Source organism: Poecilia reticulata, chromosome 16, assembly GCF_904066995.2.
Source record: "Poecilia reticulata chromosome 16, P_reticulata-male-v2, whole genome shotgun sequence".
Classification (NCBI taxonomy): domain Eukaryota; kingdom Metazoa; phylum Chordata; class Actinopteri; order Cyprinodontiformes; family Poeciliidae; genus Poecilia; species Poecilia reticulata.
This window is the reverse complement of record NC_088845.1, coordinates 29,121,945-29,143,616: the sequence shown is the minus strand read 5'-3', so window position 1 is coordinate 29,143,616 and position 21,672 is coordinate 29,121,945. Positions and strand designations below refer to the sequence as shown.

Sequence of the window (21,672 nt, the reverse complement as noted above, 5' to 3'; positions counted from 1 at the left end):
AAAAAATTTTAAAAAATTAAAGTGGTAAATCTGCTAGAGCGTGACAATTTTATTTTTTTATCATGGCATGGCAATAATCCCTAAGCTTGTTTTCTTCCAGGATTTCCCTGTGTCTGGCTAAATTCATCTTCCAATCAACTCGGAAAAGAATCCCCTAAGCATGATGCTGCCGTGTTTCGCACTCTAACGTTCTGTGTTTTTTTTTTTTGTCCTAACTTCACGTAGCATCAGATCTCCTGTTTCGGTAACAAATCTCTCAATATAAAGGGCTCATGACAACGTAAAGACATGGCCGCGTGCCACGTAGTGAGAATCAAACAGAAACAAGCTGCAGTCTGGTAGCGTTAGCCTATTCTGGTCCTCAGAACATCTTGCCCTACATGTTGAATTAAACCCCATCTGACTCAGTGGACTCAAAACACTCAAGAGTTGTGGGTTTCTTGAACCACAAAGAGGAAACAAAGTAATAAAGATTTAATGTTGTGGAGCTTTAGCAATATTTCTGACTTCAATTTAGGATGCCTCTGTCAATTAAATATTTATGGTCATTTTCCAGCCTTTTTCATCTGTATATTACATGGTTGAAAATTATGCATGAGCAAAGCTGAATTACAGGAGTAATCCTTACGCTCCAAGTCGGTGGACTTTTAGGGCGCATTCACACCAGCCCTGTTCAGTCCCACTTTGGTCGAACTCCAAGAAAGTCCAGTTTGCTTGAGGACATGTGAATGCACAATCAAAGTTCTGAAGCGAACTCTGGTCCGCCTAAAAACATCGCTCTCTGTTCGGTTGAAGTGAACTCTGGTGCAGTTTGAATGCATACGTGAATGCCAAGCGGACTGGAAAACCGCTCCAAAAGCAGGACGTGAACTGTGGTGCAGGGCATTCTGGGTAAATACAACCAAAACAAAGGCTTGCGTCTAGCGTTAGCGGCAGAAATGGCTTGAAGTTTTTTGGCCAAAGACAAAAGAGAAATCGTACACTCACTAAAAATCTGACGCTACTCCAGTTTTGTTTACATTTTGTGAAAAACAAAGTAGATCCTTCCTTGGTGCGGCGCCACCACAGGCAAGAAGGTGAACGACTTTTTCAAAGGGTTTGTTGTTTTGTTTTTGATACACTACAGTGTTAAAGTGAGCCTAATCCAACCAAGTCTAGAGGACTATCAGGTGTGAAAGCGCCCAGTGCTGAGCACTGCCAGGCCACGTTTAGACCTCAGTAACCTAAACAACGTCGTGGTCAGCTGAACTGGGAGAGCAGCCAATTAGACGGCAGAGCAGCCCCGACATGGCTGCATCTCTGAGGAAGGCCCTCCTGTGAGGCAGCCTGTGAGGAGCTTCCTTTGGAACCGACACGCTCTCCTCCATCTGTAAGACCTCGTCTCAGGAAGGAAGGCAAACGTTTCCTGGTGAACACAAATATATATATTTATCTAATACTTTTCCATCTCACTCACACCACAACCAACAAACAGCCTGAAAGGAGTGGAGACCCAAGAAGAAAGGAGAAGTTGAGCCCCAGGCTTTCTGTGGGTCAACCCATCCCAAAACAGCTGATGCCTGGCTGGAGGGCACGTGGAGCGTGGGTGAGCGGACCGGGGGTTCCCGTAGTCATTATCACCGTGACGATACACTGCAGCAGCTAAGTCCAAAAGAAGCACAACGTCTCTATCTGGAGTTCATTTCTTTTTTTTCTTTTTTTATTTTATCACAATATGCATGACAGCAATCACAAGCACAAATAATGCTCTTGAAATACATTTTTAATACACTTCTTTAGGATATGAGTCACATAAAGAAGTGTTATTTATAGCACTAATAAACTACTCACGGTAACTGCTTTTGATTGTATTTTCAAATATATTGATAATCTCATTGAACAAACAGTGGAGGAGAGAGTAAAACTAACAATCCCAACAACACGGACAGTTTACTAAGCATTAATCCCAAGGATAAATCAAAATTCTTTTACGGAATGTATCACGATAGATGATAAACGATACGATAAATGGCAACAGCATTGTTGGGTTAGTTGCAATGTTTTACTGACGTGTTGAGCGCCACCATGAACTCTTTTTTGTTTCTCCACGCACACACAAACACACACACACACACACACACTGCAGCAAGAAAGAGTCGACTCAGGCGTAGAGCAGCTAATTACATGCAAGTCAGCATTGCTGGATTTCCATCCACGCTCTCTGTAGCACCTCCGAAGAGATGACAGTAAGTTGGCAAGCCCTGCGTGCTGGAGGCTCCTCTCCTCCATCCCTCCATCCTCTCAGGATTCCCTCGGTTAGACTACGCACTTCAACGTTCGGACTTTCCACTTCCTTTTTTTTTCCAGCACCAAACCAAAAAACTTATGTTTTGTTTCTTTTTTTTTTTTTTTTTGGAGAGACTGGATTGTCGTTCTTTGCGTGAGCTGAGCGGAGACGTGGGAGTTTGTTTCTGACACTGCTGGAAACGCCGCGAATGATCCGATGACAACTTAATCCGCCGCGGTCGTACCTTATTGCGGGGCTGAGCATTTTAAAGCTCCTCCAGGACATGTTATGCTTGTGTGATTCATATTTTTAAAAAAGTGGGGATTTACTGTTTGATGAGTCAGGATGAGTCACCAATTATGTAAAGACAGGGGACGTCAAACTACTGTGGCGATTGTGAATTAAAATGTAAAAAATAAAATAAAATAAATAATAATAATAATAAAATAAAAAAGAAAAGACTTTGCTTCAAAGATATCAAAAAATCTTAGAAGAAAAGAAAATCTTATGGAAAATCCAAACCGAAAACATTTTATTTCTACTGTATGGTGCCACCATGCAGCCGCTGAGCCAGAAAAGGCATGCAGAAAATATCTGAATATTATTTAGTTTCTAGTAGAGGTGTGCCGATCGATCGGCCACCGATCATAATCGGCCGATTTCCGTGAAAAAGTGTATGATCGGTGATCGCCGATCACGGTCTCTTGTTGCCGATCACACAAACCGATCACCTGCATCTCATTTCGCAGCCTGCCTGTGCAGCTGGTCTCCTCTTTCCTTCACACTGCGCAAACGCGCAGCAACAAATCCTAAGCGATGTGAAACTATAACACACTGAGTGACTGGGGAAGTTTGCGTTTGCGGCGGAAAATTGAAGCAAGTGGGGTGAAGCAGGTCAAAATGCATCAACACGACGAATCTAATACGACATAAAAACAATGGCATACTTGACGGAGTTTGGTTACATCGAGGCTCACTGCAGTAAAAAAGACATATAGAAGATCAGATAGCAGGTAAAGCAGCGCACAGCTACAAACACTCACCCGGATTAGCGTGACGGTCCCGCAAAATTATTTAAGTCTTCGAGCTGCGATGTAAGACGCTGGTTCTGCTCTCGCTGTTGAACCGCTGCTACGCTACAGGTAGTAATATTTCACAGACGGAGCGCCGCTTCTGCTCCACCTGGTAGTGACTCTCACACCGAACCTGTTTAAAGCTGCAGCATCTAACTTTAAAAAAAAATACATTTTACATACGTATTAAAACTTTTGCTGTCCTAACACAAGACATAATCTCTGAAAAAATAATCGATCTCCTCCCTGCTCTGCATAATTACTCCACTGAGTCAGAAACAGCCATTCAGAACTAGCAGTAATCAGCTAGCCACCATGCTATCAGAAAGTTTTCATTCAGTAACTCTGGATTGTTTATTGTAATGGAACCTGTATTTGACTTTGAATGTTAAGTTTTATACTTGAATTTTTTGGCAATGTTGGGAGGTTTTATTTTGACTCTTTGCATTATTTAGCTGCTCCAGAGCCTCCATATGTTTTCAGTCTGTTAAAGATAGTATTACTGATAGCAGTACAATTTGCGCAATGCCTGTTTTGTTTTTTTCTTGTAAAAAGTTATTAAAAACAAGTTTTTGTCTAAATCAAGGTGAATTTATGGTTCCTTTTTCCATATAATGTAACCGGTAGTGCTTATGATTAAAAAAATAATAATTATGTGATCGGTATCGGTGATCGGCCCTCATGGGTGATCGGAATCGGCAGAAAAAAACCTGATCGGCACATCTCTAGTTTCTAGTCTACGTTAATGTTCTTTAATATTGTCACCTACCTAAAAAAAGTCTTTTTTTCCCCCAGAACATCTTTTGGAAAAAAAGAGGTGGTGATATTTGCAAAAAACAGGGGGGAAAAATCACTTGTTACAAAAAAAAGACAAGCCGTTATTATTTTAGAAAAGTGACGATATGATGTGGCTGTGGTGACATTTTCCTCGCAACACACAACTCACAAAAAACGAATAAATAAATTACTCATTTATCCCATTTCGCAACAGGATATGAACTTGTACGCCTATTTTTTACTTCCGGTAAACAGTTGAAAGGAGCGGGTAACACAAAAACAGATTCTGTTCTACTACCCAGATTTCCCAGAGTACAATCATCAGCTCCAGATGAAACTTTTGGATGAAACAGAAAATGTCACACCACATAGTCTATATCCGTTTTATTGGCGCCTGAGTTCTGAGTTGTCCTCCGTTTGTGCTTGTGTGTGTGCGTGTTGAGAACTCTAAAAACAAATCGAGTCAAATTCTCAGCAAAGTTAAATCCTCTAGAGCCGTCTACTGCTTCCAAACGATTCCTTTTGCATTCGGTATGATATGGAATATCACCCTAAAAACAGACCACGCCCTTTAACCCCTAAGAGAAACAGAAATAGAGTAGAAAACGTGCAGCTGTTTTATTTTTTTTATCTCTCTCTCGCTCTCTTTCCGATGAGGAGGGAGAAACGGAAAGAGAAAGCGGGCGGAAAAGGCCTGGGTGAATCACACGGCACGTATACTGCAGCGGCTGAGGCTATAGCTGCGTCTTAGAGTACATGAGTCATGGTTATCGTGCAGCTGCACGAGGCAGGGGATTGCACAACTTTCCCTCCTTCAGGAGCGCAGCTTTGGAAGGGCGGCATCACAAACAATCTTCGCTAGATAGTGGCAGGAATCTCTCACACTTCACTGAGTGGCACAGATTTGGTGGTAACCGCCTCAGTCTAGAAGCTCGACATCCATTGCTAGAAATGAGAAGCCAGATTAGCGTTGTTGTAGTGTGTGTGGCATTTTAGGGTGCCGGTGTTCTTGCTTCTCCAGTTTTTCAGTCACTAGTTTGTGGAGTTTATTCTTCCACAAGATCTCATTTTAATTGCATCATTTTAAGAAAAAAAAGGAGCAAAAAAAGATAATTCTTCTAGTGGTTGGAGAACAAACACGGAATTAAACAGCCTAGAGCTAAAAAAATATCTTCATCTGTATTCTTTTATGAATAGCTTTTGTGCTTATCTTGTTAATATGATCTTTGTAAATTGTATTGAAGTTTATAAAAGAATATAGGAGTCATGTCCAGAACCTAACACGGAGAAGCAGCATTTAGCTTCTACTCACCACAAATCTGGAACAAACTTCCAGAAAAAAGCAAAACAGCCGAAACACTGAGTTCCTTTAAATCCAGGCTAAAAACCTAACCTGTTTAGGAGTTGCTTTTGACTCATAACAAATGGAAAATTAATCAATATGGCTGATGGTTTGATGATTTTGATGATAAGTGTTTGACAAAATGTAATGTTTGATGCTGGTTTGAAAGTTGATGGCTACGATGTTTTTATGATGTCAAGCACTTTGGACTGGCTTGTTGCTGAAATGTGCTACACAAATAAAAGGATTTGTGTTACAACTCATGTAAATTCCCTTTGGGATAAATAAAGTATCTGAGAATCAAAACTGAGCATGAACTTCTGGCCCTGGTCTTAGTTAGAGCGATGTGCAGTATTAGTTTTCATCTATGCACATCTTTTTGCCTGTTGGCCCAAAAGTTTGTTTTTTGTCTTATATGACCCTTGACCTTCCTCTAGCTGTTTGTTTCTGCATTGGAACTTGTCATGGCTTTCTTTCCTCTTGCCACTCTTCCAGCCAGGCCAGATTTGTGGAGTGCAGAAGCAAAAAAGATATCCTGTCCACAGATTCTGTAGTAGATCTTAGCAGCTCCATAAAGACTTTCTTGATCATATTTGTCTTACCCCACAGCTTCACAATTAAGCTAGAGGGCCAATGTCTTGGTTGTTTCTTTTCTATTTTAAAACAATGGATTGAACTCATAAGACATTGACTTTAAATTTAAATCATCCTCATCATATCGCTGAGCTGTCTGCTGTGTTCCTTAGTTTTAATAATGCTGGCTTGTTCACTAATGTTCTCCAACAAACCACTAAAGTCTTCACAGAGATGTTTTTTAATTTGTTTTTAAAAAAGCTTTTGATGTATAACTTTTAGTATGTTCATGTTTTCTTTACTTTCTTTTAAAGTGGTTGTGTTTTTCAGCTTTTGATTGAGAGATATTTCTGTTTCCACTGTGTTTTCTGTTCATTTTTTTTTACTTTGTAAGGAAGTTTATTCAATGGAAGCCAATATTAGAAAGTTTTGATTGAAACATGACTTAATTTGAGCTGCGGAGTAAGCAACAAATGGAAAATAAGATGCTGGACTGCTCATTAGCCTAATAAGTGCATTTGAACAATGTTTTCGAACAGCTTAGCCTCAAAATTTAGTTAAATTCCGCTGCTTTTGTGGTGCTAACTATGCTAATCTGGTTTACATTTCTCCAATAAACTCTTACAATGAAGTTACCAACGATGCATTGAGAAACAATAACACACACATTCGCTTCTAGGCTGTGAGTACACAAGCACGTGCACTCTGTCGACAGAGTACAAATTTAAAGAAAAATCAACAGGATGGACACATTTAAGGTCACCCCCTCTAAATCTCCTCTTTGCTAATCCAGTTCGCATTGGAAACCTAAAGTTCAGCGACAAAAAAAGAGAAATACAACACAAATCTTTTCACAACCAGGTCGAGACGATGAGGGGGGTGAAATATTCAGTCATGAATTCAGTTTATTAGCCAGCACAGATAAGGTTATAATGAAGTAATGATGGCGGAAGGAAAAAACAAAAAAACAAAACACACGCTCCGCTCCACCTTAAAAAGTAGAGGCTCAGAGCGGACAGCACCGCGGTGCTGAAATAGCTCCGAGCGACATCTGTACAGAGGCAGAGCGGAGCAGGGTGGGGTGAAGCGGGTTAGGGGGGTACAGCAGGCTCTCTGCCCACACTCTAACGTTGGAAACCGGGCACAACACCACGAAGGACACCTGGAATGATCTTTCCAGTGTCACATTGTGTAATCTCGGTGACGTTAGTGGGGAAAGGTTAGGCGGTTTGGCGTGTTTTTTACGTGAAAATGGCGGCCGTCGCTGCTCACCCAGCCCACTGTAGTACATACAGGCTTAAATACAGTCACAACAAAAGTGCGGGCGAAACTACAAACGAGTGCCGCATTGTGGAGCGACACCCTGCCGTAAAAGATGAGACATTTCGATAAGAGAGTGAAGGGGGGGAAAGTTGACAGTCTCCTGCTAGAGGTCCAGAATGAATGGGCTGGATGTCAGGGGGACGAGAGGGGGGCAACATGACCCTCCAGTTTCCACACTGAGGGACAGAAATGATCACGGTAGCTAAAAACAAGCCCCCTCCTTCCCGCCCCCTCCCAAAAAAGCAGCCGCATTCTCTCTTCATTTCCGCCTTTTTTTTTTTTCTTACTTTAACATGGACTGTTCCTTAGCCTCCTCCTTCTTCTGTCGGTCCATGACACCGAGGATGATCTTCCTCTCCTCCTCGGTGAGGTGGCTGAGGTCCGGCATCTCCGGCATGGCGCCGGCCGCTGAGGGAGCAGCGGCGGCGGCGGCAGCAGGGCCAGGGCCGCCCCGGGGCCCGTGTGGAGCGGACATCTTTTACCAAGCGGTCGCTGAAAGAATATCAAATAATAAAAAATAATAGTAAATAAATGTTTATTCGTCTGGTCAATGTTCTAATACTGGTGGTTAGGAGAAGGCACACGCGGCATGACGTCTGAGTTAGCAGGGTAGTCATGCACATTTTTCTTTTCTTTCTTCTTTGGCTCACTGTGGTGCAGAAAATAAGCGTCAAAACGTTCACCCTTGCAGCTGTTAAAGCTGTCACAGTGCGATTTAATAAGAGTCAAGCTGCTGAGGATTGGAACGCCAAACGTATCTACTACTACTCATCAACATTTCTAAAAGAAGGGGGGGAAAAAAACTAGATTTCTCTGGAAAGAATCCCAGGTTGTAGGTTATAACCCTCAATCCAGGGAGGGGAGCAAAGGGGGGAAAGCAGAAAATACAGAGTGTAAAAAGAATAACTCTTGCCTTTTACTTAGCAGACATGGTAAATCCTGTCTAACCCATCGCTGCCATCCTTCAGAGGGCTTTCGCTCGCATGTTGGAATAACAGATACCCGGCGCGTCCTTGTTTGCTTTCCCTTTGGAGCCCCGAACCCCCCTCTGCCACTCTGTTTAGCTCGCTTTCCTCCAGGTTGGTAATTCTTGGAGATTTCTTAAATGCACAAAAATGGATGCTATGACAGAGAGAGCGGGGGGAGAGGAGGAAGCTTTGAGAGATACAGAAAAAGAGAGAGAGAGTGTGTGTGTGTGAGAGAGAGGAGGGAGGAGGAGAGCGTGGGGGGCGGGGGGGGGGGGCGAACGAAAAAAAAAATTCAGAGAGAAAGGGGGAGGAGCGGTGGAAACGTAGAAGCCAGAGAGGACGAGCTGGATGTTCATTGACAGCAGGCGCGACGGTGGGCGCGAAAACACGGAGTGGAGGTGAAGCTGGAGCAGCAGCAGCAGCAGCCGTGGCTGGGAGAGAGCTGATGCATATTTCATAAGCAGATCATGAGCGCTGACAGAGGGGACGAACGCGCGGAGTATGACTAGTGACGGGCGGCTGTGGCTGCAGGTGCGGCAGCGGTTCCGGTCAGTGCTTTCAGACGCGCTCGCGCGGCAACCCGCAGGGCTTTTGTTGTCAGCTGACGTGACAATTTCTGTGACGTTGTGCGAAAAGAAATACAACTCAAAGCGATTACGCATGGAAGGACAGCTGGTTTTTATAGTTGTTGTTTTGTTTTTGTTTTTTTTTTTTCTTCAATACACCATTATGAAAACAAGACGGTTCGATAATGTTTGAACAAGTTTTTAATATAAAGAGTCAGCTGGGAAATTGTTTTTGGGTTATGTTAGCTGATTCAAATGTTTCAGTCTTTGAAAAACTGCATTGATTTTTGGCTATAAAATTGACAGGGCCGACCCGGAGTTTAATGAGGCTTTGGATAGAGTTTTATTTGGACGCCCCCTTCCAGGGGCTAGTTTGAAGATGTAGGCATAGCAACCATTGGGGACGAGGGGGCGGGGGGGAGGGTAGCAGATATTTAACCGTCAGGCTTTTCCTGGATGATTCAAATGACTGTTTTTCCTGTATTTCACCAGTCAAGTCCAGTTTTGACTCATTTCAACTATAACACATGAAACTGAAGACTATTAATTTCTTTTCCTCATTAAAGCTCATGTCTCTAACGCTTATCTGATTTTTAATAATACATCTTAAAAGGGTGTACACAGGAAAAATAGGAGAGTAATTTTTTCGGAGTTAACATTATTTTCATCTGAAAGTGTCATTTTTATACATTATAGAGTGAAATCATTTCAATTGGTCAATAGAGTCGGAACAAAAAAACAGAGTAAATCATATCGGAGTAAAACAAGAACACGCCCACTGAAGTTCCTTAAGTTTCGTTTCTTCCACCATCTTGTTATCCCGCATTGGAACGGAGGCGACGGTTAGCTGTGTGCCAGGTAAGTCCCCAAATGGGTTGTACATATATTTTACGTGGGGTTTTATGATTTATTTTTATTATTAAGACTAATTATCTCTAGTGGAAAGATGACGTGCTGCTGTGTGGTCGTGGGGGAAGAAGGGGTGCAGCGAATAATTAACATGGTTGGCTAACTAGTTAGCATGTGTGCTTCAGCTAACTTAATTTAGCAGTTTACAACAATGTTAAGTAGAAAAAAAAAACATCAATGTTGTTCAATGCTACGTCCATTTTTTAATTTTCACAAGTCAAAGCTGTCGCTATTTTTAAGCTGAGGAACCGAGTTTAAAAGAGGAGTTAGCTGTACAGTCGAAGTTGGCTCTGCTAGCATGTGGAGCCAGGGTTCCGCCCAGAAAATGGCGCGAGAGGACTATGCTAGTAACTTTTCTTGAACGTAGAGCAGCGATAAAAAAAACAGGATTAAAGTTGTGGTTTGTAAGCAAACTATGCAAGTTGTCAGTAAAACATTTTTGACTGACTATTTTGTCTATAAACCCCGTTTACATCGAATTGTATGGAGCTGATATGTTTTTTTTTTCCGTTTTAGCTGTGGTGATTGGCTAAATTCAAGTAAAGAGCCTAGCCCCATTAAGGTAGTTGTTAGCCACCCAGTGCTTTTTCCCCATGATTGTTTCAACCTTTTATCTTCATTTTTTATTCACTTTGATAAGTATGTTTATATGATAATTGAAAAATATATTTTTACATAATGCAGGATGCAAGCTGTGCGTGTCAAATACAGGGATCGACAGAATTACATCTGTTTTGAAGGACAACTGTCTTGCAGTTCGTTTTTGGAATGTGGTGAGTGAAAACAAAACAAGTTTATAGCATTTTCACATATTAGGTTTATCAAAAACGTTTTGGGAATGGTGCCAAAATAGGTGCTTTACCAACTTTTCAGATTTATTTTTTTTACTTAATTTTACTTTTTATGTCTTGTTATTTACAAATGTTCAAATATAGAATAAATAAATAATTTGCTATGTTCACAGCTGCAAAAAAGTTCAGCATCCCAGCCTTGGACTTAAAAGTCTTTGATGACTCAAAGACTGAAGTGGATGAGGAGGTTTTTGAGCTCCTTTTGAAAAGTCCAAACCTTGGTGTGCTGGAAATTTGTGAAGCACAAGATCTCAATCCAGAAGGTAAGTTGTTTTGAAGTGTCATTTGTTTATTTTATTTTTTTCTCAATTTTAGTGTGTTGGCTACTGTTAACTCTACCAACAAAATGTTTAGATAATGCTATGGATCAGCTAAGTTGTTCAGCAAGTGGCTCCTTTACCAGTTCCAGTGGAGAAACTGAAGTGGACTCCGATGACACCATTATATTGCAACCCAGTATTGCAACAAGACAGAGAACTGAAGACACCTCTCTTGCCCAAGTAAGCTATGCAGATAACTGTGCAGACTTCCATAGAGTTTTTACAAATTTGAATAAATTATATAAATTACTCTATAAAAAGCACTTTCTGTGTTTTTTCCTTCAGCATATCTCTGCACATTTTAGTCCAGATCCTTACCATAGAAGCCTCTGGACTTCACAAAATTTTTAAGTTCTTGAAGTTTTTGTTTGTGCTTTTTAACATAACTTGCTATTCTACTAATAACTATTATAGCTCTTCTAATACTGTCTCTCTTTTATTAAATAAAATAGGATTTGTAATTGTCTTGTGTACGGTATTTTTGTGATGTATTGATTTATATTTTGTTTATATTTTTACCATCACTTAAGATGATTGAAAATGTTCTAAAGAACAAACCAGGAGGAGACAGGATCATCAATGAATATGCGCGGACAAAAAGCCTAACAGACAGCAGACGGCGTGACATGGTCAAGATATTGGTTGCACATATGACAAGTGAACATGGGTATGCTGAAATTACTTATTTTTTTGTATGCGCCGCTCACAATTACCAGTTTTGAAGGTGTTTTTTATTCCTTTAACAATGCTCATAGTTTTTTCTGTGTCTATAGGACAAGTCCTTCCAGATGTATCAAAGAGGACAATGCAAACGGTATTATTACCTCGTTCCCTTACCTGGCTGATCCTAAGAGCAGATTTGGCTATGTAAGTTCAAAACAGAAGTCCAACCTATTGGCTATGGTTTGAGTAGAACTGAAAAAGGTTTCTCTTTTGCATGCCCTGCATTTGTGCCACTTGTTTTTAACTTTCCAATTTTTAAACCTTTGTAGAGTTCATTGTTCGAGTGTTGGGCTACTGCAGCTTGAAGAATAAACATTGTGAATAGATTTTATCTATGTAATTCAAACAATGTGAACTAAAATCTGTAAATCACAGCTTTTAGCATTCACAGCTGTCTTTGCTTTCACAGCTTTAAAAACATTTATCATTCACTTACTTTTAAGGAGCATCATTACAATGCAGAAGATGGGAGTGGGTATCTGCTTGTAGACTGAAGTTTGTCCAGAGAGAAGCTTCTAATGGACAAAAGAAGGTCCCCAGACTGTCACAAACCCAAACAGGTATGTGTATTTATACTTGTACAATTCTCATCCTGCAACCAAACTGCACAATAAGTTCCCTAGCCTTATTTATTAAATCCTAAAATGGAGTGTCATATTCTTATAATTTTTTTAGGGGGACCAACAACTGACGGGGACTGTTTGAGAGAAGAAGACTGCCTTATGACAGATAGCTTGTGTTCTGAGGCCATTGCGCTGATGAAGGAGCTGTTATGAGGAAGATGAAACAGACTTTCAACTATCGCCAGAAGATGATTCATGACCCAGTGAAGTCATGTAGTATCTTTTTGGACTTCCCAAGATTCCTGGACATAGGAGGATTGGTATGTTTATCTTCACTTCAGCTTAACCTACTTTTAACAAAGTTTAAGTTAAGGTGGATGTGAGAAAGTTTAACAAAATGATTTTTAAAACCTTCACTTCATCTATTCTCCAGGTTGAGCAAGATTTTACATTGATGTTTGGGGAAACCATCGCTGCAAAGTTCCTGGAGAAATGGCCCACTGTCTACAAGCAGAAAGTCCTTGAACAAAGCCGTGGTCTCACACAGTCTGAAGACCTTCAGAACCTTCTTCACAATGCTGAAGGCACAACAGAACTGGAAAATGGTAAATTGGACTGGATTATAAAGAAAGTGTTTAATGTTACAGAATTTTATGTAAATTGATTCAATATAAGTGCACCTCCTCCTGCCGTCACTGTTTGGTAAGCTCACTCGAAGTGTTAACACTGTTGCAAATAAGAAGTTTTGGTAGCTTATGTTTATTTTACTTTTTCTTCCAGGATGGGACAGTGACATGTCATCCATTTTGATCCTTGTGCACCTCCTGCCACCGTCACCTCACGGCCGCAAGAGACCAGGGAAACTCTCAGCCAGACAAGCCAGTGAACATCTTGTGAAGTTTGTCAAGGTAAGGTTACAGTAAAGGGAACATTTATGTTGATCAAAATTCTCTTTTCTTCACTTATTTTTATTTAATTTATTTGTATTTCTTGTGAAGTTGGTCTTAAATTTCATTTCAAGTGACCTTAAAGAGGTCCTGAAAAGTAATTTGCCTTATCTATAAGAACCTTGTCTTCTTTGAAGCCCAAGACTAATCGTGTTTTATTCTGTTTTTTCCAGAGACAGGAACCAGCATCCAGGAGCACCTTGATGGCATCTCAGAAAGGCGTCAACCGTACCTGCTTGCAGTAGGGACTCAGAGGAGCGTGATTCACAAGTACTTCATTGTGTTTGACAAACATGCCATACCTTGTAAATCACCAGGCTCTCTTGCCTGTTTTGATGAGCTTTTTAAAGCTCACTTTGTGTTCGGCACTTCATATGACCATGATCTGGTCAATGTGTACAATTTTCTGCACACCGCCATTTATGAGATAGATGTTGAGACAACCAAAGTGAATCCTAGGGTTGCAGAGTTGAGGGCTCGGATGCTGTGTTAAATTGTTGTTTTGCTATGATTGTTTCAGTATTAAGTTGAGTTGGAATGTTCTGTTTCATTTGTAAGAAGTACCAGGCAAATGTTTTCTGACCAAGCACTTAAAAGTGATCCACGGACTTTGCCCTGGTAAGACACTTCATCTTAAATGTGGTCAGGCAGGTTGTGCTCAAGTTTATGGCACGTTTTCTGGGTTCAGAAAGCATCTTAATAAAGCACATGATAAACACACTTCTAATCCTGGTGAAGGCCCATCTACAACTGAAGAGACATTTGAAAGTCAAGATTTTCCCTCTGAGTGTTGCTTCTGATACAGTCCTGCTTCAGAAATATCTTGTCTAGTTGTGCTACAGCAGTTGCTGAACTTAAAGTGGCAGGTGTAAGTGAAAGAACAATTATCTCTTTGGTCATTTCCCTGGAAGAAATAGTTAATGATCTTCAAAATCAAGCAAAAGAATCTGAGAAGCAGTATTTCTTTACAAGAACTTGTCAAAAGTGACTGAGTGCAAAATTGATCAATGTTTTGAGAAAATGGAAAATCCTTTGTGTCATACAGTCACGAAGATGCAAATGTTTATACTATTCAATACTGTTTTTTGTGAACAATAAAAATGACTGTTCAAATACTGCTTTCTGGTCTATGCATTGTATTCTTACAAACTCTGCTGTGTATAATAGCTGTAAAACAATTGCTTAGTGAGTGAAATAAAGTTAAAGTTGGTTCTATTTTAGAATGTAATTTAATGTTTAACTGCACAATATGGAATAAAATTCAATTAAATTAGGAGTAAAATTTTATACTACTAAGAGCACAATTTGACACTATGTGGAATAAAATGTATTCTATTTTGTGTAAAATTTCCTTTTAGTCAGACTAAAAGTTATCTCTACTTGGAGTAGAATGCAATTCTATTTAGAGTAAATTATATTCCACTTAGAGTTAAAATACGGTGGAGTAGTTTTTATTTTAAACAACTTAGAGTAAATTCTCTTGGCAGTGATTAAAATTTTTGCACTAAATTGAGTTGATTTTACTCTGTAATTTCAACTCTTCCATGAGAGTAAATTTTACTCTATTTAGAGTGGGACCAAATGTTGTCTTTTTTAGAGTAAAATTTTTTTCAAATTGAGTAAATTTTACTCTGGAAATTTTACTGTGTATCGACGTATATGTTGTTGTGTTTCTGGTTTGAAAATAGCCTTAGGTTTTAATTTTGATTCATTTCAAGAATAGAACTAAATCTATTTGTTCTATTTTGAGAGCTGATCAGGGGGAAATTGGCTCATTCCTATAAACGGTTACAGTGTGCATGAAATGTGAACACAAGCAGACACAGCTTCAGTGCTAACAGCAGAAATTGATCAATTAAACATTTACTGATTTTAAATTTAAAAAAAAATATGATGAAGATTTTCGTCGAACTTAACAGATTTGTACCCAAATCGGCAGGAGCCGAAAAAAAATCTGCTTCCATCAGTTTGACCCTAAATCAGGCAAGGAGAGTTCATTTGTAAAATACCATTTTGTGAATTATAGAAAAATTATGAAACAGAAGTTAGACACGTTAAAAACACCTAATGCAGCAAAAACACGAAAGTAATGAAAGGAACGAAAGAACATGGAACAAAATTTAAACAGCTAAAAATTAAATAAATAAATAAATAAATAAAGCATTAGAGAAATTCAGTGATAAACGCGTCATTATGGGTTTGCAGCAGTAAACAGAAATGTTTTCGGTCCTGATTGAAAACTTTAACACCTCGGTCCCTGACTCACTGTGATCTGTTCCCATCTCTACCGTCTTCGGAGCTGATCTCACTTTATTGGCCTCTTTTTCCTCACACACACATTCTGAGGATTGACTGCTGATTCATAACGCAGTGAAGATGTGGAGTTTCTTGTCCAAATGACCGAAACTGCACCGCAACGAAAACACTTTTTTCATTAGTCACATGATCAACAACCGGATTTTGTCACTGGCGTAAACCACGAAGAAGAAAAGGACAGGAAGTAGTTGGAGGATGATGGGCATGTGTTTTTTAAATGACTTTGCGTGAACAGTCATTCACGTGTAATTTCTTTATTGTGTTTATTTAGTGGAAACAACGCAATCACAAAATTGTTTTTTCAACATTAGCAGAATGTTGACCATGTTTTGCGTACATCTGCAAGGGAAACACATCTACTGACTGCTGCTCCCGTTTAAACTTTTGTCCTTTTACGTGGTGCTGCCAATGTAAAAGAAGTCCTGCAAAGCTGGTAACAATCCTAAGTAGAAGATCCAACATTCAATTCCGTTCATAATACATGATCTCAAGGCACTTTGCAATAAACAAAATAATAATAATTTAAATTCAATTATATTAAGAATTTAGAATTTAAATTTTTATTATTTAAGCTACGGTAATATTCTTTGTAAAAAAACAAACAAACACTTTTTTAGGTGAAATCTTCAGGTATCATCTAATATTTAGCCAATGTAGATACGTTCATGTGTCAATTCAAGTTGATGTGAAAATATGAACTTATCTGATTGACTTAAACATAATCGGACTGTGTTTAAGTCTGATTTAGAATCAAACGTAAACACAGTCACATGTGTACCCAGGGGTGAAAGTAAGGGGGTACGGCAGGGTACTGCGTACCCCTAAAAGATTTAGTGGGGGTACGCAGTACCTGCAAGAGAGGGGAGCGGCTGTCAGCTGTAAAACATGAATAGGTTCACTGTGCATCCATGAGTTCACCCACTAATCAGCCATGACTGATTAGATTTTCAAGAACAATCAAAAACACGACTTAATCAGTTAATAAATAACTTTTTTCCCATTTCATATGGTTTCTGAACTGCTCGTGCTTTGCTAGAGCAATATGTCGATCGCGGAAGGTTTTGAGTTGACCTCGGCATTAGGTGACAAACTGAACGCCGCCAGGACGATGAGACCAGCACGTCCTCTTCTGATTGGCTTATCAAACCATTCATAACTTTAGAACAACAACAAAAAAAATGAACAAAACGTGTTCAAATTAATGACCCAACAGCAACAATAATCTCAGTGATTATTGTTTAAACAAGGTGTTGCGCAATTCTGTGCGTTTCGGTTCCATTATCAAAATAACTAGCAGAGCAGGAGTTTAAAATGAACTAATCAACCACCGCTGTGTTCATGAGAGGATTATTAATGACCGCAAAATAAATATCAAGCCTGAAAACCTGATATCGTAACGGACCGAATGTTATATTTTTAACGTAATCTCGGGTTGGCTTGTGGAGCGCAGGAGGTTGCCATGGAAATGGGTGTGCTTAACTGAAAGAGAGAGAGAGAGATAAAGAAAGAGAGAGAGAGAGAGAGAGACAGAGAAAATGTGCGAGTGGTTTAGAGTTGATCACCAGTTCGGGTTGTTTTACATTTCTTTACCTTTGCTGTGGCTCATCACAGCCGCTGTAGTTTCTGAACGTTCAATAAACGACAAACTTGGACTAATTACCTCGTTCTTTGTGAGTATATGTCATTTACAACAAACATCAAACACGGTAAATATGTTTTATTAAATATTTAACAAACAAATGGCTTCTACCGCGATAATTGTGTGAAATTAAATTGTCTAATACAAAAAATAGTTTGGTGCTGTCGTGCTCAGAATCTAAGAGGCTTTTCCTTTATCAAACAAATTTTTTTGCCTCTTTTGTAGTGGAAATATTGATGTTGATGATACTTCCTCCAAAATAACTTTTTCCAACTTTTATTAGCTCCACTATTGAAAATAAGGCTCTAACATTCACAAATGACATTCAAATAAAATCCAGTCCAACATCTGGTTTGAGGTGATTCCTCTGGAACCTGTTGGAGGAAAAATATCCCAACTTCAGAAGATGAGCTTTAACCTAACAGAGCTCTGTGGTTCCTTCTATCAGTATGAGAGTCAGGGTGAGGAGGCACCATGTTAGGAAGAGAAGTGGAAGCTGCAGGATCTTCAGAACAAACAGTTCAAGATGCTAGGCTACTGATTATCCCTCTGTCTGGACACAGGATCAATAGAACCAGTTTAAAAGCTAAAATGAACAGTTATATGCCATGATGTTCAGAATTTAGGTCTCATGGCATCTCAAGGTGTCAACATTCAACATTGCAGCCAGTGGGCTGAAGGAAATACAGCTTTATTTTGTAGCAATTCAAGAGCTACCAGCTTCGCAAAAAAATTAATCAGCACAGAAACTCCAAAGCACACAAAGAAGAAGCTATATATATATATATATATATATATATATATATATATATATATATATATATATATATATATATATATTCTCCGGGTACTCCGGCTTCCTCCCACAGTCCAAAAACATGACTGTATGTTTTTGGACTGTTGCACCAGCAACAGTCCAAAATATATATATATATATATACTGCTGTTCTGCATAGGCCTGAACCCTCTCAGCCAAATCATCAACAAGACTGGCTACGGATACCGACTCAAGAATGGGGCCACGATCAGTCACCTCCTCTACATGGATGACATCAAGCTGTACGCCAAGAACGAGCGAGACATCGACTCACTGATCCACACCACCAGGATGTACAGCACTGACATTGGGATGTCATTCGGACTAGAGAAGTGTGGTCGGATGGTTACAAAGAGAGGGAAGGTCGCCCACACAGAAGGGGTCTCACTCCCAGAAGGAACAATAGCAGACATAGAGCACAGCTACAAGTACCTGGGAATACCACAAGCAAATGGCAACTTCGATGAGGTCACAAGGAAAGGAGTCACAGCCAAATACCTCCAACGAATAAGGCAAGTCCTTAGAAGCCAGCTCAATGGCAAGAACAAGATCCGTGCAATAAACAGCTATGCCTTACCAGTAATCAGATACCCTGCTGGAATAATTAGCTGGCCAATGGAAGAGATGAAGGCCACGGATGTTAAGACTAGGAAGCTACTAACCATGCATGTTGGATTCCACCACAAATCCAGCACGAGCCGTAAGGAAGGAGGCAGAGGACTAGTGAGTGTGAGAGCCACTGTCCAGGATGAAACATCCAAGATCCATAAATACATCAAGCACAAAGCCTCAACGGACGATGTGCTCAGCAAATGTCTCAGGCAATGGGGAACAGAAGACAAGGTGCTGGAAGTACCATCATGGGAGGACAAGCCCCTACATGGGATGTACCATCGACAAATAACTGAAGTGGCTGATGTCAGGAAAACCTACCAAAGGCTGGAGAAAGCTGGACTCAAGGACAGCACAGAGGCTCTCATCCTGGCCGCCCAGGAACAGGCCCTAAACACCAGAGCAATAGAGGCTCAGATCTACCACACCAGACAAGACCCAAGGTGTAGGTTGTGCAAGGAGGCCCCTGAGACAGTCCAGCACATAATAGCAGGGTGCAAGATGCTGGCAAGGAAAGCGTACATGGAACGACATAACCAAGTGGTGGGCATAGTGTACAGGAACATCTGTGCAGAATATGGACTGGAAGCCCCGGGATCAAAGTGGGGAACACCCCAAAAGTGGTGGAGAATGACCGAGCTAAGATCCTGTGGGACTTCCAGATCCAGACAGACAAGATGGTAATGGCGAACCAACCGGACATTGTGGTGGTGGATAAAGAGGAAAGCCGTTGTGGTGGACGTAGCAATACCAAGTGACTACAACATCAGGAAAAATGAGCATGAGAAATTGGAGAAATACCAGGGCCTCAGGGAGGAACTGGAAAAGACCTGGAAGGTGAAGACCACAGTGGTGCCTGTGGTCATCGGGGCCCTCGGGGCAGTCACCCCCAAACTGGACCAGTGACTCAAACAGATCCCGGGAACAACATCAGACATCTCAGTCCAGAAATGTGCAGTTCTAGGCACAGCCAAGATACTGCGCAGAACCCTCAAGCTCCCAGGCCTCTGGTAGAGGACCCGAGCTCAGAGGATGAAACAGACCACCCGCGGAGGGTGAGAAGGGAATTTTTATTTATATATTTATATATATATATATGCAGTATATTATATTAATACTAATATATTATATTATATTTGTATTAATATAATATACTAATTATATTAGTAAATTATTACTAATATATTTGATAATAATTACATTACTATATATAGTTGTAATATAGTATTATATCATGAAGTATCATATTATATAATGTATGATTAATTGTGTATTGATTAATATACTAATGTATTCATATTATTATTGCTAATTATTATATTTATTATATCCATCCATCCATTTTCTTGCAGCCTTGTCCCTTAATGGGGTCAGGACGGTTGCTGGTGCAACAGTCCAAAAACATACAGTCATGTTTTTGGACTGTGGGAGGAAGCCGGAGTACCCGGAGAAAACCCATGCATGCACAGGGAGAACATGCAAACTCCATGCAGAAAGAACTGGGCCGGGAATCGAACCCAGAACCTTCTTGCTACAAGGCAACAGCTCTACCAACTGCGTCACTGTGCAGCCCTATATTTATTATAATTTTATAATAATTAATTATTATCTTAATTATTATAAAATTATTATACAATTTTCTTCCATCATCTATCTATTATCTAATATGCACAAAATCTTTTTGTACTGTGGGAGGAAGCCGGAGCACCCGGAGAGAACCCACTCATGCTCATGGAGAACATGCAAACCCCATGCATAAAGAACCCAGGCCGGAATTCAAACCCAAGACAACAGACTGGACTGGAGACACAACAGTGAAGAATCTATAAGAAGGGACAGAGCAGACTGGAGGAAGCTAAGATCCTTCAAGGTTTGGAGCAAGATGCTGCAGATCTGTTTAGAGCGTCATCTCTTCTGCTGTCATCTGTTGAGGCAGCAGCATCAGAGCCAGGGACCTAAAAAGGCCCTGGTAAAACGTATTTCCCTACCAGCCTATCAGGCTGGTTCCCCACTCGAGGAACCAGCCTGATAGAGAAGGCTGGTTCTGTTCTGAAAATGACTGTGCAACCTCTGGAGATGTTAATGCAAAGAAGGATTCTTCGTAGGATCAAGAAAATTAGGAACAATCCTGACCATCCTCTTGACGAGACTGTCTTGGGAAGGTGGAGCATCTTCGGTCAGAGGCTTTATCCGGTTCAGTGTGGTACAGACCGCTTCAGGAGATCTTTCCTGCCGACAGCCATCACCATCTTCAATGGCTCTTTGAAAAATCTTGATGAGCGACAGCACGTAATTTTCCTTTCGGATTAACAAAGTGTTTTTGAATTGAATTGAAACAGGAAATGTAATTACCACTGGTAAATACGTTTTACCAGTGGTAATTACTTCTGCCATTCTAAATATTAGGAGGAGCGCAGCAGATGTGACATATTCAAAAAGGCCAACAAGGACATTTCCCAGCTTTACGTTTAGTCCGCTTTTTTGGTTCCGATATTGTTAGTAAACGTCTTGCCTCATATGTCCAATCTTTTAATGCCGCTTTTGGCAGATGAATAATTCCTTTTCTATTCCCAATTCCAGTCCAGTCTTCTAAATCTGCTTTCGTACGAGCAGGAGTTGAGCTTTTTGGCTCAACTGTTGTCTTTATACTGTCAAATACCCTAGCCAGGGCATAGTGTTTTTTAACATCAGAGAAATCATTCCCTTGATCAGATCTCTCTTCCCTGCTCCGGTCTTCAGATTCCGCTTTTTCCCCACTCGAGGAAGTTTGTTCCGTCTTCTCAAGCGTATTGTCTTCCCCAGCCAGTGAAGTTCGCTTCACAGCTGGGGAAGGCTTGAAAAGATACGCATCGATCACATCGTATTCGCAGTCAGTGCACTCGTCCTGAGAGCTAAATACTCCCTCCCCAGCCGGGGAAGGATTGAAAAGGTACGAGTCAAAAATATCGTACTCGGAGTCAGTGCAAACGTCCTGAGAGAAAAATTTCCTCGCAGGGAGAACTCCCCCCTCAGCCGAGGAAGGATTAAAAAGGTACGAGTCGAAAACATCGTACTCTGAGTCAGTTCCAACGTCCTGGGAGCTAGCTT

At 40.4% G+C, this 21,672-nt stretch overlaps 2 protein-coding genes across 40 annotated transcripts in view; one reads left to right on the top strand and one right to left on the bottom strand.

Annotated features, from left to right (window-relative positions):
• Positions 1 to 8,533, bottom strand: part of rims2a (regulating synaptic membrane exocytosis 2a) — a 161,687-nt gene extending 153,154 nt beyond the window's left edge. For 18 of the 35 annotated variants that reach the window (XM_017309469.2, XM_017309459.2, XM_017309471.2 and 15 more), the window contains exons 1-2: positions 8,268 to 8,533; positions 7,642 to 7,846 (exon numbers count right to left, since the gene is read on the bottom strand). In XM_017309469.2, the coding sequence (XP_017164958.2) occupies positions 7,642 to 7,829 (188 nt within the window). In that variant the 5' untranslated portion in view covers positions 7,830 to 7,846; positions 8,268 to 8,533. The remainder of the gene's footprint in view (positions 1 to 7,641; positions 7,847 to 8,267) is intronic. The other 17 variants (XM_081597439.1, XM_017309480.2, XM_008431854.3 and 14 more) reach the window with 3 other exon arrangements.
• Positions 8,534 to 9,508: 975 nt separating this feature from the next.
• On the top strand, positions 9,509 to 14,319 carry LOC145547651 (uncharacterized). 5 transcript variants are annotated; one of them, XR_014083947.1, is made up of 12 exons: positions 9,509 to 9,746; positions 10,314 to 10,359; positions 10,482 to 10,570; positions 10,762 to 10,911; positions 11,003 to 11,148; positions 11,499 to 11,635; positions 11,742 to 11,835; positions 12,135 to 12,251; positions 12,367 to 12,574; positions 12,688 to 12,859; positions 13,035 to 13,162; positions 13,375 to 14,319. XR_014083947.1 is itself a non-coding variant. In XM_081597431.1 (10 exons), the coding sequence occupies exons 7-10, from the start codon at positions 12,464 to 12,466 to the stop codon at positions 13,444 to 13,446; spliced, it is 483 nt and encodes a 160-aa protein (XP_081453557.1). In that variant the 5' UTR covers positions 9,509 to 10,570; positions 10,762 to 10,911; positions 11,058 to 11,148; positions 11,499 to 11,635; positions 11,742 to 11,835; positions 12,135 to 12,251; positions 12,367 to 12,463; the 3' UTR covers positions 13,447 to 14,319. The 5 variants fall into 5 exon arrangements, 2 of the variants coding, with proteins under 2 accessions (XP_081453557.1, XP_081453556.1); XR_014083948.1 differs by lacking the exon at positions 10,314 to 10,359; XR_014083946.1 differs by having other exon boundaries at positions 9,509 to 10,359.
• Positions 14,320 to 21,672: the final 7,353 nt, after the last annotated feature.

Excerpts from the sequence above, each read along its gene's own strand:
- LOC145547651 (XM_081597431.1), top strand. The coding sequence starts at position 12,464 with ATGAGGAAGATGAAACAGACTTTCAACTATCGCCAGAAGATGATTCAT. Across the intron at positions 12,575-12,687 it reads TCCTGGACATAGGAGGATTG|GTTGAGCAAGATTTTACATT; the intron begins GTATGTTTATCT and ends TCTATTCTCCAG. Across the intron at positions 13,163-13,374 it reads ATCTTGTGAAGTTTGTCAAG|AGACAGGAACCAGCATCCAG; the intron begins GTAAGGTTACAG and ends TGTTTTTTCCAG.